Source organism: Martes martes, assembly GCF_963455335.1.
Source record: "Martes martes genome assembly, chromosome: 12".
NCBI lineage: Eukaryota > Metazoa > Chordata > Mammalia > Carnivora > Mustelidae > Martes > Martes martes.
Window position 1 is genome coordinate 85,927,398 of NC_137900.1, and position 19,391 is coordinate 85,946,788.

The window sequence follows — 19,391 nt, forward strand, 5'->3', positions numbered from 1 at the left end:
CAGAGAGACAAGGAGGTGGAGAACGAGAGAGAGAGAGAGAGAGAGAGAGATCAGAGACGCCGAGAGGCAGAGAGGCCCAGGAGAAAACCTGAGAAGGAGACGCGGAGCCAGAGACACAGCGGTAGACGAGAGACAGCCCGAGACACGGAGAGGCGAGAGAAACCCGGGAGGGAAGAAGGCAGAGAGGGGGACAGAGACACTGGGGGAAAACCTGGAGAGACGGAGGCGCCCAGCAAGGGGGCCGGGGCCGGGGAGACGCGCGGGAAGCGGCCGGACCCGTGCGCCCGAGCTCCGAGGCGCGGCCCCGCAGCGCCGGACCCCGCCGGGGACTCGCGCCGAGGGAGGCGGAGAACGACGGCGCCCGGGACCCGGAGCCCGAAAGCGCCGAGCCGCCGGGGCCCCCGGGTTGTGGGAGACAAAGCCCGCGGCAGCGACGGCAACGGGAGGCGCAGCCTGTGCCACCGAGACCGAGACGTCGGGCGGAGGGCGGGCGCAGCGGAGGCGCCGGCTGTGGAGCCGCAGGCCGGGCGCGAGGCGCGGAAACCTCGGGCGGAGACCCCCGCGGGCCCCGGGGAGCCGAGCCCGAGGCGGGGGAGCGACCTCGGGCGGAGAGCCGAAGTCCCAAGGAGGGAAGCGCGCAGAGCCGGGGCCCGGGAAGAGAGAAGGGGCGCGACGGCGGCCGCGGCCCGCCTGGCGCCCACCTGGCGGCTCCTGCGAGCAGCAGCGCCCCGCGTCCCGCCCGCGCGGAGCCCCGCACCTCCTGGCCGCGCCGCCGCCGGCGATGAGCCGCACCCGGGCGCAGCGCCGCCTGCCCGCGATGACGGCCGATCGGGCCGGGGGCGGGGAGGCGGGGGCGCGGGGCCTCGGAGTCCCCCCACCCCCCAGCCTCTCCACCCCCCGCCGCCTCCAGGGCCGCACCAAGGCGCACCTGGGACCCGGGCCCCTCCGCCTCCAATGCGCTCTGCGCCAACCCGCCTCGCCCGGGCCAGGGGCCGGCCCCTCTATATCAACGCGTGCGGTATCCGGGGGCGGAGGCCCGGCCCGCGCCCTCCCCCGCCACCTAGCCTGGCTAGCGCCTTTACCCTACCCTCTCCGTCCCCCATCCCCAGCCCGGGAGCCTCGGAATCCGGGCAGGTGCTGGGCGCCTGGAAGCCTCCAGCCACCCAGGAGGCGAGCCCCTGTTTGCTAATCCAGCTTAGTCGTGGCAAGGGCCACGCTGGGGGCGCTGGTCGTTTTGCAGCGTGGAAGTGGGTAAGGGCGAACGTGGGGGTACATGGCCACGGCATGGGTTGAAGGCTAGAAACCGGGTTCGAGCCCTGGCCCTGCCGTATTTCCTCACTGGAAACAAGCAAATTCACACACACACACACACACACACACACACACACACACACACACACCCTCAGTTTGTTTATCTGCGAAGTGGTAATGATGACTGGACTTCCTTAAGAGTGGGCGTGCGGATGAACCGAAGAGGTTTTGACAAAACGCATGCCTTAACACTGTGAAGCCGTCAGTAGTACCCAGCTGGGAAACGGGGGCAAACCCTTTCTCCAACGGAGACCTCAGTTTGCTGGGCCGGAAATGGGAATCCTCCGAGGACTGGCGAGGACCTGAAGCCGCCAGGGGCCCGGGAGCTAGGAGAACAGAGGGACCTCTGCCCCCTTTCCGTTCTGAGCCCTTCTCCAGGCTGAGGGAGGGGGAAGGGAGCGTCCGGCATCCCCGGGACAAAGGGGTCCCCCGGCTGTGCTACACTGAGCAATCGTTCTGGGTAGGGAAATGCTACCTGATCACTCCCATTTTTCAGATGAAAAAATTGAGACCAGAGAAAGGGGCCTGCTCTCATCTTGCCCCCGCCCGCTCCGCGGAGAAGTGTATTGAGATCAGCAAGGCCAAAAAGCCACCATCTTCAAGCGGGCACAGGGGGGTGGGGGTGACCACAGTTAGGCACCCGCAGCAACGCGCGGATCTGAAGGCTCTGGCCCTTTGCCCTGGCCAACTTCGCTGGGGCCCCGGACCGGAGCCTCCCCCGTCTCAGGAGCCTCCCCCGCCACCCGGCTAGGGCTGGAGCTGGCACCTTGGTCCTGCCCGCCATGGCTGGAGAACCCGGGCAGACCATTCTTCCTATCTTTCACCGGCGGAAGAAAGGACAGAATAGGCAGCCAACTTGCTGTGCAAGCTCTGCCAGGTCACTTTGCTTCTCTGAGCCTGTTTCTCGGCATGAAAAAAATGGAAAAGTCCGGCCCTACAGAAGGGGTCCTGCAGTCTCTGTGAGATGCCGTAGATGAAACTTGGTGAGAACAGAGAGAGCTGAGCCTGAGTTTAGCTGCAGACGCCCCCCCATGGGACACCCCCCCCCAAAACATGAGCATCGGCAGGAGCTGGAGGTGGGGAACTAGTGCCTCTGAACAGCTCTCCTTCCGGGAGGGGCCTTAGAAGAGGGAAATCAGGACGGGCACCACCTCTGTAGGGGAGTGACAGGGCTTGAGGGTGAGGACTGGGGTCTACTGGACATTGCTGAGGAACTCAGGCGATGTAAGCACAAGTCTGGGCTGGGGCCCCAGGCGGTCTATGGAGCTGGGCCCCTCTCCTTCCACCTCTCTCTACCCCGTTTCTCTCCAGAGGCTACACTGTCCTAGGTTGGGAGCCCTGGGGTTGACCCCAGGCTCCATTGCACCCTCGTCCACCTACCCAGGGAAGGAAAACTTGAACTGCACCAGCCACAGAGCTAGGACTGACAGAAGGACATTGGAGACAGACACACAAATCCATACAAATCCACGGAGACAACACAGATACACAGGCAGGGAGACCCAGAGACCCAAAGACAGGCCCAGAGACCACGGGCGCATTCCCGGACTGCTAGGGTTGGGCCAGCACAGCCCTGTGGACACTCGGCCGCAAGTAGACAGCGGGACACCGCGGACCCCCATGGGGCCTGTCCCCATAGGCCTAGCTCCTCCCATCAGCTGCCCAGGGAAGAAGAAGGGGAAGCATGATGGGCGGGCAGGTTGGGAGTAATCTCTGGCCCCTTCCCTGCCCAGAGCCGCGGGCACCAGTCACCCAGCCGAGCAGGCAGTGGCTGGCCCAGGCCGCAGGGAGGCACTGAGGAGGGAGGCTGGCCATTAGAGGCCTGGGCCCAGGCCCTCACTTACGGAGCGGAAGGACAGCTCTCACGCCAGATGAGGGTGGACAGTGGGCACCAGGGGTCCGAAGGAAGGCTCCGGCAGCCCAGGTGGGGCCGTGGTGACCGTGGGCACACGGGAACTCCTTCACGCCACGGCGGGCGGCAGGCGGACAGTAGGCTGGCCCTGTCTGTCCGTCCTCCTCCTCCCCGCCCTGGCGGGGGGGGCACCGGAGGCCCAATTGGTCTCTGCCCCCACGTGACTCTGCAGGCCTCTCTCCTTCTTTGTTGGTGTTTCTCTTCATTTAGGTCGATTTTTTTTCTTCTCCTAAAAGAAAAAAAAATACCCCTATCTATCTAGGGGCCGCGGTGGGGGTGGAGGCCAAGGCACTGTGGAGGCCTTGGCCAGCTGGCTGTTGCAGGCCGCTGTGGGAGCCCAGAAGCAGGGACCCCATGTAGGCGGTTAGGCAGCCCCGCTTGTTAGTGACTGGGTGGGAGTGGGGCCTGATTTATGGGCGGCTCCCCCACCAGGCCTGCAGCCTGGCCTCTCTCCCCTTGGATGGCTACCTCCCTGGGGCCTGGCCCGCCGGGGTCCGGCCTGGTCCAGACAAGGGAGTGGAATCAGGTCGGGCTGGCGTGGAGGCAGGGGCATGGATGACTTGACCAGGTGGCTCTCCTGCTTTGGCTTGATCTTTTTACTCTTGAAGAAGGTGAAGAGAAGAAGAAGGGAACGGAAGGCAAACAGGTGAGCGGGCTGAATGCCGCCCGTGCGCATTCCGTGGTGGCTGCTCTGAATGTCACCATCTGCTGGGGGCTGCTGATACTCCCAGTGGACAGCTGGGGAAGTTGAGGCTGGGCTGAGACCGCCCCAAGGCCAGGTGGTTGCCTATTGTGGTCGCAGGTTGGGCCAAGTGGGTAGCTAGGCCAGGATAGGGCAGGGCAGAGGGCATGGGGTTTTGTCTAGAAGGCTGGGCCTTCGCACGCAGCCAGGGACGTCTCCGCCCCACCTCCAGGCCCAAATGGGTCCTGAACTGTCCTGGTTCCATTGGGCCCCACTTGCTCTGTTTTGCACTCCTCTGCTGCGTGACACCCTCTTTTGTGCATTCCTGCATTCGTCTCACATTTTCTGAGTGCACCCTAGATGCCAGGCATGGGTCCAGACACTGGGGAAAAGGGAAGAAAAAGGAAGGTTCTGTCCCTGGACCATTCACCTCCTAGACATAGGTTCTGGGGGCTGGGGAAGGACACAGAGAGGCCATGGGGCAATCACTGTTGAGAACCACCACCACACCCTTTCATTTAAGGAAACGGGCCCATCACACAACATCTCACTTATCTGGCTTGGGAGGAGAGGGATTTTCTGGATACCTGAAGTCAACTGTTTTTAAAACCTAGAGTGTCTACCTCATTGAGCCACTTAACGCATTTTTTAAAAAAGATTTCTTTATTTTAGAGAGAGTTTAGCGAGAAAGAGAGACAGAGAGAGAGAAAGAGAGAGAGAGTGCTGGGGGAGGGGCAGAGGGAGAGAAAGAGAAGCAGACTCCCTGTTGAACACGGAGCCCCTTGCCAGGCTGCATCTCAGGACCCTGAGATCATGGCCTGAGCTGAAACCAAGAGTTGGTCACTCAAGTGACTGAGCCACCCAGGTGCCCCCAACACTTTTTTTTTATCGTGAAAATACCTGCAAGACAAAAATTTTGTTGACAGTCGTAACTAAGCAATTCTACAGATTAAATGCACAGTAGTCCCCCCTTATCTGTGGTTTTTGTTTTCCACTGTTTCTTTTAAAGATTTTATTTATTTATTTGACAGACAGAGATCACAAGTAGGCAGAGAGGCAGGCGGCGGGGGTGGGGAAGAGAGCCCGATGTGGGGCTTGATCCCAGGACCCTGGAATCATGATCTGAGCAGAAGGCAGAGGCTTCAACCCACTGAGCCCCTGTTTTCCACTGTTTCAGTTACCTGGGGTCAACCGGGGTCAAGAAGTTGATGACCCTCTTCGTGACGTCACGGTGCCCCCACCATTCGGCTCACCTCTCTCATGGAGACCTCGCATCATCTCACAAGAAGGGAGAGCATAGTACACGGTATTTTGAGAGAAACCACAGGCACATTTATTACCAGTATATTGTTATGATTGTTCTGCTTTATTATTAGTTATCGTGCCTAATTTAGAAATTAAACTTTATCATAGGGATGTAGGTATGGGAAAAACCACAGTGTATATCCGGTTCAGTACTATCCATGGTTTTCCGCATCCGGTGGGGGTCTTGGAATGCATCCTCTGCCAGTAAGGGGGGCTACATATTCTAATTCTAATTTCTACCTGTGACATCACATATAACTTATTTCCCAACGTGCATGACCTCATAATTATGACTTTTTCACCCATTGAAGTTCTTACGAGGTACATTTCTCCTGCCTATGACTGACCCTAACTCATCTTCCCATTTTAATACAATGATTTTGTTTCTGGATTAATACCATTCATTGTCTGGATTTAAGAAACATCCCAGCAAGCACATTGACATCACTGACATGTCACATCCACGTAACAACAATCAACAATCCCGGTCTTTTGTGCTTCCTTTGCTGGGAGACTGTGAAATGGGGTTCACTTTAACTGCCCTCGTAAACAGGGCAAACAGTGCCTTTCAACACGGTGGTGCCGTGGGAAGAACTAGATTGGTCTTGTCAGTCTCCTGCTGAGGCTCTGAGCCCTAAGGAGAAACGTGAGGGCTTAGTGGTGGACACTGGGGTTTAAATCCCAGTTCTGCCGTTCCCTAGCTGTGTGACCTGGGACCAGTCACTTCTCTCTCTGGACCTCCCATCCTCTCCAAAAAACGGGGACAAAACGAGACAATGCCTGCACCACGCTCAGGGGCTGCCTGGTATTTGTCATGTGTGCTCAATAAATGTTTTGCAAAACAAACGAACAACAAGCCCCAGGACCGGCATGTCTGGCCTCAGGGGCCCTTTTGGTGTGGAGTCTGGATTGCACCATCATCCTGAGCTCTGTTTGCCCTTCTGGGAGAGCGTGACTCACCCCAGCCTGGGGAACCCTCAAGGAAAGGCTCAGGGCTGATTTATCTCTGGGTCCACAGCGACCAGCAGAGCCAGCGTCAATGCACATTTGTTCAATGCCTACTTGTCTCTGCACCAAAGGCCCCACATGCTGCCTGCGGGGATCGAGTTCTGCCGCCTGTCCCTCCTGTCCTTTTGCCTTCTCTGTAAGTGGTCAGTGGACACTTTCCACTGCCCAGGCTGGGCACTGCTCACCTCTGATCGCCCTCGACACCTCTAAGGGCATCCCCTGCCTCTGCGCTGCCCCTCCTCGGCCCTCACCCTTGCTGGGTGAGGCAGGCAGGGAATGCATTGGGGACCTAATACAGAGGTCCCCAAGCACCACGTCCCCTCCTGTTCCACCTCTGCGGTCCGCCTCCACCGTCCTGGAAGGCAGGTAGTATTTTCCCCTCACCTTCCATGAGCAGCATTGGAGAGATGAACAAACTCGGGTTCAGGGAGAACCCAAGTCTTCCCAAAGTCACAGAGCAAGGCTGTGATGGAACTCGGATTTGAATCCAGGCAGTGGGCTTGGAGAGTCCGCATCCTCTCTCCTCTGCCAAAGCCCCTGGGTGGCCCATTTGTCTTTTCCTTCAAGCTCCAGCCCAGGTGGTCCCAGGCCATGGGACCCACCCAGAGGGGAAGGAGAAGGGGGTGACCCAGGCTCCCCCCTTCCACCCTCCCCACGTAAACAAAGCACAGGGGCTCTCTTCTAAGTGGGGACTTTCCCAAAGTGCCAGGCCTATTTCCTGGAAGTAGAACAAGGAACAAACAAACGAGAGACCTAGAAACTGAAATGGAGAGGAGAAAGAGAATCAGGCTGGGGTTGGAGCACAGTGTGGAAAGACCAAAAAAGAACCTACAGAGAAATGAGGCAGAAAATGAGAGAAGAGAGACCCACTGACAGCATAACAGATCCAGAAATGGTCAGAGAAAGAGAGAGAGGGAAAGAGGGAGGAAGGGAGAGAGGTGAGGGCGAGAGAGAGAAAGAGAGAGCAGGACAGAGGGAGGAGAGAGGAGGAGAGAGAGGGAGAGGCGGAAAGAATGAGAGCAATTTAGAAAGAGGGAAAGTGGAAATGGGGGAGAGGGAGACTGAGGCAGAGAATGAGAAAAGAGAGAGGGGCAGGGCCCGGAGCTGGAGGCAGAGAGGATGTGGACGTGGAGACCCCTCGCAGGGCAGTGGAGGGGGGCGGGGCTGCTGGCAGCCGCAGACGCTGTTTCCGCTGCACCCCTTATCAGCCTGCTGCCAGATGTTCAGATCCGATGCCAATGTCAGAGAAGTCCATAGTGCCAGGTCAAGGCCGTGGCCAGCGGGAGCCTCAGCTGCAGTGTGGGGAGGGGAGCTGGGGGACGGCAATAGACCTGCTTGCTCTTCTCGCTGTGCCTCCTGGTTCTCTGGACTGGACCACCTGGTGGGGGGTGGGAGATACCAGGTGCCTCCGGGGGCCACTTCTCCAGGCTGAGAGCAGGGACTTGCGTCTCCCGGCAGCACGTGGACACATACATGTGTGCAAGTCCCCACGTGTGTGGAAGCACATGGACACAGACGCACAGACCCACACGGGTGCACAGGAGTGCACAGAGCTACAAGGGGACCACGCACAGGCCGGGGCACAACTGCCCCCACCATGGCACTCCTCTGCTGGAGCCCCTGCTCTGCCTGGTCCCCCTCACCTGAGCCAGGACTGCAGCTGGAGCTGGAGAAGGAAGGCTCTGTGGCTGGCAGGGTTCCCAGGGTCCACCCTGCTCTTCCACAAACGGGACACTCACGGAATCTGCACGCCCTTAAGGGCCGGACTGACGGACCTGGCACCTTCTAGAATCTGAGGCCTGGTGAAGGTCCTCAGGAAGAGACGCAGGAGCTGAGTGTCTGGCAGGGCTGGGGCTTCAGCCTTGGGCCTGGGCCCCTCCGCCATGCTCCTGGAGCGTGCAGCCGCAGCTGGGGCCCCCTTCCTGGGATAGTTTATCTCACAGTGCACACGCTTGGCCCTCAAGGGGTGACCCAGCCTTGCTCCCCACATTCCTCTTCAGCCACGCAGCCGGTGGGCCCCCCACAGCCCTGAGACAGGGCTTGTACTTGGGGGGTGGTCGGGAGCAACAACTCAGAGCCGTCTTGCTGACCTCTTGGCCCCAGCCCTTTGCAGCTGTCTCTGTTTTTCTCTGCTTTTGTCTCTGAGTATCTCTCTAATGCTGTCTCTGCCGTGATTAATCTGTGTCTATCACTATTTTTGCCTCCGTCTTTCTCTGGGAATGTCCCAGTTTGCTTCTCTCTGTTTCAGTCTCTTAGTCCGTCTCTCTCTAGGGTCCTTGAGTGGGGCCCAGTCTGAGGATCCCCCCCGCACTGCTCTCTGCCGTAGAGGGCCAACTGCCAACGGGAATGCGTATGAGACGCCGACTGTGGGCAAGCGGGCAAAGGGCCTGGGCAAGCGGAGGCCCTAGACCTGTAATGGGTGAACTGGGGTGGCCCAAGCCGAAGTCCAGACCCCCTGCCACCCACCTGCTGCAAGCCAGCCCAGATAAGGGACACTGATCAGGGTGTGCAGCTGCTGAGCTCCCCGATGTAGAGAAGACTGGGGGGGCGGGGGGTGTAGGAGGAGGAAGCTGGGGCTGGAGGTCTCCTGGCCTAAGGGCCTCCTTCCTGTTTGTTGGGAAGTGAGTGCCTCAGAAAGCTGCTCAGCGGAGAGGAGGGAGGCCATGGTGACTTCCGGGAAGCTGGCCGAGGGCCCGAGGCCACCCTCCCTGTGCCCACATGGGGCCTGTTGGCCCTGGCTTAAAATAGTGCAGTTCCTCTGCTGCTGCAGGGCCCAGCCCAGGCCTCAAAGGGCTGCTGGCTGCTGCTTGTGCGACAGCCAGGGCCTAGGGTGGAGGGGATTCACCCAACTGTCCAGCCCCCCCCCCCCCCCCCCCCAGTTTGCAGCGGCCGTGCCTCGACACTGTGGGTGGGGAGTTGCAGAAAAAGCAAGGGTTCCTGAGTCAGAAACCCCGGATTCAAGTGTCAGCTCCAACAATGACAAGCTGTGAGACTTCGGGCTGGTCCACTGTGTCTCCATGAGCCTCGGTTTCCACTGTGTAAAATAGGGTAAGTGCTGGGCTTTTGATCTAAATGAGACCACAATATGTAGATGCCTCAGAACCTTGCCAGGCTCAGAGCGGACACAAAATTGGAAGTTCCTTTTGCCTCTCTTGCCGGCTGTGCCCCAAACTCCTCACTCCGAGGAACGGCCTCCTTGGAGCTCTCCTCCATTCCTACACTTCTCCTAGGACTAGGTATTGAACAGGGACGGTCTGTGGAGAGGGAGATTGCAAGGGAGGGCAAGGATGGGGCTGTGGTCTCCATGGTGAGACTTGTTGCCAAGGGAACAAGACTCCAAGAGCCCTGGGTCTGACAGTTGGGCACTTTTGCCACAGGATCTCAGACAGACTGATTACCACCGTGGACCTAAACCCTGGTGGGCAGGCAAAGCCAGAGAGGTAGCTTCTGGCTCTGCTAGGTTTCTGTTATTGGGGTGTGAGGGGCCGCGGCTCCTCTCATACAGCTTTCTCTTACGGATTGACTTAATTAAGCCCTACTTTGAACCAGCCACAGTGAGTCCTCCTTAACTCCTAAGACAAAGGCACGTCATCTCCATTTATCTGACCAGGAAAGTGAGAGGGATCTATCTGGGTCAAGGCCACGCACAGCTCATAAGGGAGAAGAGCTAGAATTAGACCTCAGATGGTGAGACCCTCTGATGTGCCTCTGTCACACAAGCTGCCTGAGAATGGTCCCTGAGAGAGCGTCCATGTGGCCACATCCAATCTGATCCCAACACCCTCCCTAAGCCGTCCTATCTGGGGGTTTCTGGCTTCAGACTCTGACCTGTGCCAGAGCTCCGTTTCCTCTTCAGTTACATAGAGATGATCTTACTTACCTCAGAGTGTCGTGTGAGGATGAAGATCTCAGCACAGATCCTAACAGGAGGCACTCAGTAGTGCTTGTTTATGTTCATTCCTGAGGTTACATACGAGTTATGTAACCTTGGGCAAATTACTTACCCGTTCTGGGCCTCGGTTTTCTTATCTGTAAAATGGGATCTTTTAGAGCATCAACTTCATAGGGAGGCTTGGAGGAATCAGTAACGTAATGCACATAGAACGCATTTTGCCGTCCTTCATGTATATTCACTATTCTTCCAGATTATTGCCTGGCACTCAAGGAAATCAAAAGCTCAGCATTAGTTCAGTAGCGATTTATAAATTTAGAGCAGTGTTCTAAATTTTATGCCATGGAACAATGTCCCAATGGAATTTTAACAGGAAGAAAAAATGTTCCGTGCTGGAACACTTTTTTGGTAGGCCCTGGGCGAGACTGAATTAGTTTTCTTCAGGCAAAACTCCTCAAAGCCTTTAATATGCCAACGAAGTTTGGGAAGCAGTAAGAGGAAGATAGAGTGAGTGCAGTACTGCCCAGATTTTTGGCAATGGAACTCCTACTTCTTTTTCCATGAAGCCATCTTGTTGAGTTGTCTATGTTGAGAAACCACAGATTTGGTGTCTATAGCATTCTACATATTTTGGGGACAACACTGCTTTTCAGATCAATTTGGTTGGGTCTGTTCACTCACCTCTTACAGAAATTAACCCTTTATTAGTTTAATAGTTTGTTTTGCTAATAGCAAGAAGTTCAACCAAAGGCCATTACAGAGTTTTGTTACAAACTCCAGACATTCGTATTCAGCACTTGAGAACCGGTCAGGAAGAGCAGGGAGGAAGCCCGCTGTAACTTTGATATCAGATAGACCTGGATTCAAAAGTGAATTCTGGGGGCACCTGGGTGGCTCAGTGGGTTAAGGCCTCTGCCTTCGGCTTAGGTCATGATCCCAGGGTCCTGCATCGGGCTCTCTGCTTAGCAGAAAGCCTGCTTCCTTCTCTCTCTCTGCCTGCCTCTCTGCCTACTTGTGATCTCTGTCAAATAAATAAATAAAATCTTTAAAAAAAAATGAATTCTGCCACTTACTCATGTGTCATCTCAGGCAAACAGCTTAATTTCTTTGGGCCTCAATTTGCTGATGTGTAAAATGGGGCTGAGACATGAGCCTCATGAAACTGTTACGAGGGTGACAGGAGACAGTGCGTGCAAAGACCTAATCATAGTGCCTGGCACTCACTAGGCACTCAGCAAATATAAATCTTCTCCTCCTCACACCTCTGTGTCCTATCTGTCCCCTCTTGCGAGGCAAGGGAGTCTATTAATTAGTTCTACAGTGTTTCCTTTGTTCTAAAGCCATCTCTTTCTAACCTCAAGGGCTCTCTGGTCCCTTGCGCCAGAGGAGGCTGAGGTGTGGGATGGCAGCTGGGCTTCCCCTCATTCACACATGAGGATTTAATAGACTTTGATCAGATTCTCCTCAGCCTTTATGATTGCAAACTGATAAGTCTTCACTTTTCCTGTCTTCATATAACCCTCAACCCAAACTCTGCTGCTTCTCTGACTGTATGCAGCAGGATTATAGGGTGGTTGGGCTTTGAAGTTGGGCAGATCTGGGTTCAAGTCCTAACTCTGACACTTCCTGTGTGACTGGACACATCCCTTGATCTCTCGGAGCCTCCATTTTCTCAGCTCTAGAAAACCTCATCTATTTCCTGGGTATTTCCTAGGTATTAACCGGCTGGACCACGGTGACAGAATAGGCAGGCCACCACCAGCACACTGCTGTCATGGAGATGTAGCTCTTTCCTGTGACTTAGCAGATGGCTTTCCTTCCTAAACTCCTGAACGTGGCGGGGCGCCTGGGTGGCTCAGTGGGTTAAGCCTCTGCCTTTGGCTCAGGTCATGATCTCAGGGTCCTGGGATTAAGCCCCACATCCGTCTCTCTGCTCAGCAGGGAGCCGCATTCCCCCCACCCCGAGTACTTGTGATCTGTCAAATAAATAAATAAAATCTTAAAAACAAACAAACTCCTGAATGTGGCATTCAAGGCCCCCAAGAGCTTCTCCAACCTCAAGTCTTGCTATCTCTTCCATCTGCCACCATTCCTGCCATGACAGTCCCTTGTTATGCCCGAATATTCCATGTTTCTGATTCATGGCCAGGCGATCTCTCTTACCTCTACCTGGTCTAGCCTCCTCTGCCTAGTGCCTTTCTTCAAAACCCACCTTCAGTGCTCATCTGTGAAGCACTTCCTGAGTAGAACAAGCCACTCCCTCCTCTAGATCCTTACCACCTCATATATATCCTTAATTATAACTACTGCAAAGGTCCGTGTTTGCCTCCCCGACCAGACCAAGTTCCTCTATTTGTGCCACTTTCTAACTGGGAGTCTTTTCACCTCACTTCAACAAAATAGAGGTAATAATCCTTGAAGTTCAAGGAGGTTCAGGTTTGTGAAAAGTCCCAAAACAGTGCCTGGGACACAGGGTAGACAGCTTATTTCGGGACTGGTTCATCGATTCAAGCAGCTCTGACAGAGAGCCCTCCACCAGACCCTCAGCAATAGAAACTGAGTGGGTGTCAGCTACAAGTAGGACCAAGCAGACACCAGCCAGCTCCTTAGGACACCCCACGGTCCCTCCCTAGAACCCCAGACAAGCTTCACAGACAGATGCCATGTGCAGAAGAATTCACATTTATTGGTTCAAATACAGTACCTAACATTTGCTAAACATGCATTTCACACTAATTGGTCACATTTCCACAGGTAGTCAATTCACAGACAAGGGCCCATCCCTTGCCAGCTGGCAGGGTGGGAGGTAGCAGAGGGCCTGGGTAGCCTGCAGAACCCACCAACTATCATTTGGTCATGCAGGGTTGATGGAGCCAGGCTGGCGGGCAGCCCTTGGCCGGCCCTTTGGGGACAAGGGCTCAGAGACATCCCATTTACACGATTCCTACATTGGACTGTGGGTAGAAGTGGGCCTAGGGTAGGTAGCCCAAGGATATGTTCACTGATGCTTGTGCCACCACACCCCCTGGAGATGGGGTGGTGAGAGGTGGCACTCCCTGTGCCCTTGATCACAGGAAAGAAATGATGGCCTCTTCAAAGGGGTGGCTAGTCCGTGGCTGGGCAGGTGGCTGGGACTCTCCAGACATGGCCCAGACATCACAATGCAGCCACAAGCCCCTATCGCAAGCCTGGGATGGCAACACAGACAAAAACACCAACACCCCAGGGCAGGCAGAGTTTCTTTCCCGACAGAAACATGTAAACAGAGCAGGAGCTACGGTATTCTTTTCCCACAGGATTCCTCAGAGAGGAATCGATCAGGAATGTCACTCAAGAGGTAGTTTTATTTTTTTTTCTTTTTCATGGAAATTTGAGTCAACAACATTATTACCTATCATAAGACATTTCAGAGAAAGAAAAAAAAAAAATGGTCACCAAAGGGCAAAAATGATCCTTTGGCTGGCAGGGCTGGCTCCAGGGTTTGGAAGACTAGCCTCCACCAGTAACACAACTTTCTTCTTGGGCTTAGAGCAAGCTCTGGCATAACTCACAGCTTCCCTTTGAGCCTGCAACTGATTCCTGAGCAGGCTGTGCTCCACGGAGGGCTGCAGGCCCAGAAGAGGGAGGCCGAATGGGCACTGGACTGGGCAGGGGGACTGGGCATTTTATGAGCTGGTGGAGGCAGGGCCGTAGTGGCTTCTGTTGCAGGACAGCCAGAATTCTTCAAGTTTCAAGGTGGCCCAGGTCTAGCCAAGAAGGAAGCCCCAGTGTGCTCCTCGACTCCGCATGTTCTCTGGGGCTCCTGCCTCTGAGGAAATGGTCCAGGTCCGGTTCTCAAGCCCAAAAAAGAAGCTGCTGCTTGTGGCAGCCAAGAGAGGGGTTTCTGGGGACCCTGTAATTAAATACACATCCCTGAGCTATGGCCCTAGAAACCCTTGCCTCGAGGCTAAATCAGTTTCCAGCACCTGGTGGAATGATTGCCGTTTCTCATCCTGAGACACAGATAAAACATCATTTCACAGACACTGGACATAGATGCTTCGAGCTGAGGAAAAAGGGAGGAATGATCAACTACAAAGGCAAAGGGGAGTGTAGGGAATTCTCATGGATCAAACTGGGGAAAGTGAGAGCAGTGGTGTTTTTGGTTTTTTTTGTTTTTGTTTTTGTTTTGTTTTAAAAAATCAATAAAGAAAAACTTAAAGTTTAATAAAAGAGCTGATCTGAAAGACTGGATTTCTTAAAATAATTGCAAAATTTTAAAAAGCATCAAGGAAAAAGACATAGACCAGGGGCCCAGAGCTAAAGACTTGGAACCACTGCCCAACTTCCTCCCCTGCTGGGAGGCCAGGGTCCCCTTATTCTGGTCAACCTTGGGCATGGCTTCGATGCTGCCCATGCTGGGTTTGTCCATCCGTCTCCATCTGCCCCATTCTCCAGGAAATCAAGAACAAACAAAGATAGGAAATGGGAAGCAGAAGCAGAGCAAGGCAGCTCAGAGAGCCCAGGTTTTTAAGGACCTGGTGACATACTGGCCACGGCAGGTACTCACATCCCTGAAAAGGGGTGGCAGGTGAGAGGCAGGTCAGTGTGGAGTGGGTGACTGTCAGCAACACTGTGGAGACCCTTAGATTCCCTCTACCCACCCTCTGGTTCTGGGGAACGAGACAAGGAGGTTCCTGCATGCTGCCTTCTATCCCGGGAGGTTTGCCCACCTCAGTTATGGGTTAAGCATGGGGCTGGGTGTCCTCTGAGCCAGGGGGAGTGCTTTGAGACAGGTTCTGGGGAGTTTCTCCAGACTAAGGGCAAGACCACCAAACCTTGTGAAAGACTCCAAAATTCTACAAAGGAGCCAGAGAGCATAAGTTGTAGGTGAAGTTCCAAGATTCCAAACTTTTGTCTTGGGTCAAGAAAACATTTAAAGGGAAAGGAAAGGAAAAGCCTGTGTGTTTCAATGCAGTGCAAGGAGGGAGGACTCTCCTTTACCACACAGCTTTCAGGGTTACATTTTTACGGGTGAAAAACTCTCACTCAAAGTGAGTGCTGTTGGTAGCAGGGGATTGAGAGAGGACAGAAGAGAGGGGAATTAGAGACAACATGCACTTTTTTCTTCTTCCACTAGCAAAAAGGCTACCTGTTAACCAAATGTTATGGGAAGAAAGGCAAAAAACAAACACACCAAACCTCCCCCTCCAACCTTTCTCTGTGTCCTTCAAACCAAATTCACAAATACATCTAGTGGCTGACCTAATGTCTCCACGCTGCTAGCTACACTCCTACCTTCTCCTCATAATACCTGAGTTTGCAATGCAACACATTCACTTTACCCTGTTTAAAAAAAGCCCACGTCATAAAAGGACTGGGTGCAGAAGACATTAAAGGCTGTCCACAGGTCAGGCTCCGGCTTGGAACACACGGCCACTTGGCTCAGAAATTCTGCAGGGCTCTTGGCAATGAATGGGCTTTTTGTTCTGTGGAATCTGCTGCAAACATTTGTAAAAATGGATTTGTACAATGGCAACTTGCAGAACCTTTCCCCCACTCCACAAATTAACAACTTGCTCTATTTAATGCTGCATTATTGGAGACATGTTCTTGTCTTGTCAGAGAGCAATTTCCTTTGATACCCAACACAACCAGTAAAATGCTTAATTTAAGAGAAAAGCAATTTCAAAAAATAATAATTTGACAGATGGAGGTCTAAGCAAAGGAAGATATGGCACACAGGAGCAGTGTTGGAAAAGGGACTCTGATATGTGTCTCCTCCCCTATCTTGAGGAAAGCAGCTCGGAGTATGACCTGTAGCCAAAGAATGTGATCTAGTTGGTTAAATAAAAAAATCAGGGAAACAAAAATATTGTGAACTTAGAAATAAACAGATACACAAACATAAATCTTCCCATCAACATGTGAAGAACATTCTAGTTGGAGGTTTTCCTGAGGAACATGTCTCTTTTTTCTTTCTCAGAGCAGCTGGGGAAATGGCAGTAAAGAGTAATACTCTGAGTTTTAGATCCATCAAGGGACAAAGTCATCACTCTGCTGGTACCCGTAACATTTCACTGGAAAAAAAAAATTATAATCCAACATAGACTACCTGGTGTGCACACGATGTGGTGGCCCACTAGGTAAAGTTGCTGGCTGGGTCGGGAAGAGAGCAAACGGCCTTTGACTGAAACAGGCAAAACAAAATGCTGTAGGCCCCTCAAGCCCACCCAGGGAGGTACCCAGCTAAAGTGGTCTGTGTCCTGCACTGGCTGTGCAGTACGGGCAGGGACAATTACAATAGTAAGGCAGAGAACGGAAAAGCACCTGAAAGAGTTCTGACACAGACATGGTGTGGCCACTGGCCAAAGCCAAGAGGGTAAAGAACCTTTCCCAGGACCAGGCAGGGAAGGTAGTGAAAGAATAGGAGGTCCAGGCCATCTCTGCAGAGGGGGGCAGCCAGGCCCTTAGGAACATGAGGTAGTTTCAAGCCCCCCCTCCCCCTCCAGGTGCTTTGGACTCCAGCCCTCCAGGCCTTGGTCAGCCAGGCCACCAATAATCTAATGGGCAGGTGGGCCAACTCTGGTACTTGGGCTTTCTGTTCTAAGGAAACCTGGTCTCATTTTGGAGAGACTAGGAGAACTTGGGAGGAGAATGAAGGGGCAAAGCTTCCGTTTAGCTGATGGATGAATGGTCCTTCCCACTGTATGAAAGACGGCAGGTTTTGGATTCAGTCCTGAGGATGAAACAGGATGGGGTGAGGGGAACAGGGAAAGGAAGATTGTTTATTCTTTTAGCAGTCTGGCCTTTGTCCCACTACCCTTTGAAAAAAAGCAAGGTGAAAGGAGAATAAATCAGTAGTGGGCACCAGGATTCAGAGCATGACATTTTGTTCAGTTGTTTTTTCAAAGGGCCAAGAGGAAGTCAAATGTGTAAGACAGAGTGGCAAGGAGTCTGAGGAAGGCAGACCTTGGTAGACTCAGGTAAAGACACTAGGTAGCTGTGAGCTCCAAGGGAGCTAGCAGACAAGTCCCAAGAATTAACTTACTGCCAGGACCACGTGTGGATAAAAAGTTGACAGGAGCAGAAACCAGTAGTGGTGGTTCGGACGGCGGGGGTGGGGGGAGCCCACAGCATGGTGTGAGAACAGAAACCCTTCTCCCTGAAGAGTTGTTCGGAGGGAGGACATCTTAGATTCGGTCACTGCACTCTACTCCCTCAGCTACCATGCTTTCCAAAGAAAAGAGAATGCTAAATCCTCATATCCTGTTTCCAGTATTTCACCCACTTTGCTTAATAAATCTCCCAACACCACTTTGCCCCTTTATGGTGTGCTCTTTTACTTTTACCCGGTAATTCTGTGACTAGAAAAAGGCAGTCTGCTCTCTGACAGACTAATGCAGGAGTCTGCTGAGAACATGTGGAAAAAGTAGGGATGGTTACACCCCTCCCTTTCCACTGAGGTAGTCGTCTTTGTCAACATTATGGAAATATTCATCTCAGCCCCATCCCACCCTCTCCCTCAAAATACAAAAGAACTATCTCTAAACAATGACAACACTATAACATTAAACATCTTCACATTCTGTAAACTGCAAGGAAATGCATCGGCTGCATTCACACAAAAGCATGTGCATCATGTTGAAGGCCATACATTCAACTCTGTCGTGAAATAAATATATAGAAAAATGAGGTTAAAAAAACAAACAAACAAAAACTCTTCTTGCTATGGAGGCAACTGGAAACACTGCTCCACAGCCTCCATCTTGGTCTCTCTGGCTCTTTCCTCCGGAGCCTGTTCTGCCCACCCAAGGCGCCATGGCTGGCCCGAGGAGGGGCGCCGGGAACAGGTCATTCCTTGCCCACGCTTGTCTTGCAGGAATGCAGCACCACCTTAAAGAGGAGGGGCAGCTGCTCCAGGGGTACATTCACCATCTTTCCTGGTAACAAGGTGGGAAAAGAAGGGTTAGTAATGGCTGCAGTGGAAGAGTGTGTCTGCCTCCTCTCGGGCTGGGGGAGGGAGAATGTTGCCTTTTTGAGGGACTAGAGCAAGAAAGTGCCAGGAGTATCACAAAGACAGGAGTATCAGACAAACTGTGCTAACCACCTGATACCCAGACCCATGTCGGTACCCTAGAGAGTCTAGTAACAGTGCAAGCTATAATCATTGCTACCATCTACTTACTCCATGCTAGCTGTTACAATGCATTATTTAATTCTCATAATATTTCCAAGTGATAGATATTACTTGTTATCTCCATTTTATAGATGAGGAATGTTAAACTGAAAGGTATTCCCTAGGTATTTTCTTCTAAAATACCCTGAGAAACATACCATATATTTTTTTTTTCCTGGTAGAGTCTCTAATTAGCACTCTGTTCTTTAGAAGAGTATAAAGCGTTAATAAAAGTACTGGAAAAGAAGGAGGGGGTGGTCACAGGGGCAAATAAATTTGAGAAATTCAGGGTTGAGAAAGGTGTACAGGTTTCTTCACTGGAAAACATCTCAGAGCATTCAGTGTGCTAATATACTCTGTAAATACCAGACACTGTCATTCTTCTCCCTGCTGGTACCTTTGAGTCACCTGGGGAGTTTTTAAAAAATGCTGATGCCCAGGTCCCACTCCATACCAATTAAATAAGAATCTCTGCAGAACAATCCAAGCACAGATATTCTTAAAAAATTTTCCAGGTGATTCAAAATGTGGCCAGAGTTGAGAATCCAGCTCTGTCGGGGAGAGTGGGGTATTAACCACTGACCTCCCTTTATTTCAGAGAGCATCTGATTAATACCTTATTCAGTAAAACATAGATTTGGAAATGCCAAGCCATAAACTATCAAAGCACCCCTAAAATTCCAATATTTTAGGTCCAGTTCAGATCTGCTAGACTACCTAGGTCCAAAAAGTTGGGAAAAAATTCCTTTGTCAGACTGCAAATTTTTTCCTCCAAAATTGAGTGGCTGAATTTGACAGAACAGTTTTATCTTAGAGGTCACATTTCTGAATTTTCCCTCAGTATATGCTATTACTATACACAGAAGACCTAAAACAACAATAAAAACAAAACCCAGGATTTTATATTGGAACAGACCTATTTAAATGTCAAGAAGCTCAGAAGGGGGTCAAGATTACAAAGCAATAACAACAAAAATTCCTTTGCAAAGGTAGGATTCTTGAGAATTATTTTAAAGATATTGCTTTAAATGAATAATCTCCAAAAATCTGTAAGAAATTCTATGAAATGAAGTTAATTTTAAAAATTGAGATATAACTAATTCACATAGCATAAAACATATCA

General features: G+C 52.5%; 1 protein-coding gene across 2 annotated transcripts in view; it reads right to left on the reverse strand.

The window, feature by feature from the left end:
• Window positions 1-17,656: 17,656 nt before the first annotated feature.
• NR6A1 (nuclear receptor subfamily 6 group A member 1) overlaps window positions 17,657-19,391 on the reverse strand; it is a 221,230-nt gene continuing 219,495 nt past the window's right edge. For both annotated transcript variants that reach the window (XM_080820592.1, XM_080820593.1), the window contains one exon: window positions 17,657-18,032. In XM_080820592.1, coding sequence (XP_080676718.1) covers window positions 17,944-18,032 — 89 coding nt within the window. In that variant the 3' untranslated portion in view covers window positions 17,657-17,943. The remainder of the gene's footprint in view (window positions 18,033-19,391) is intronic.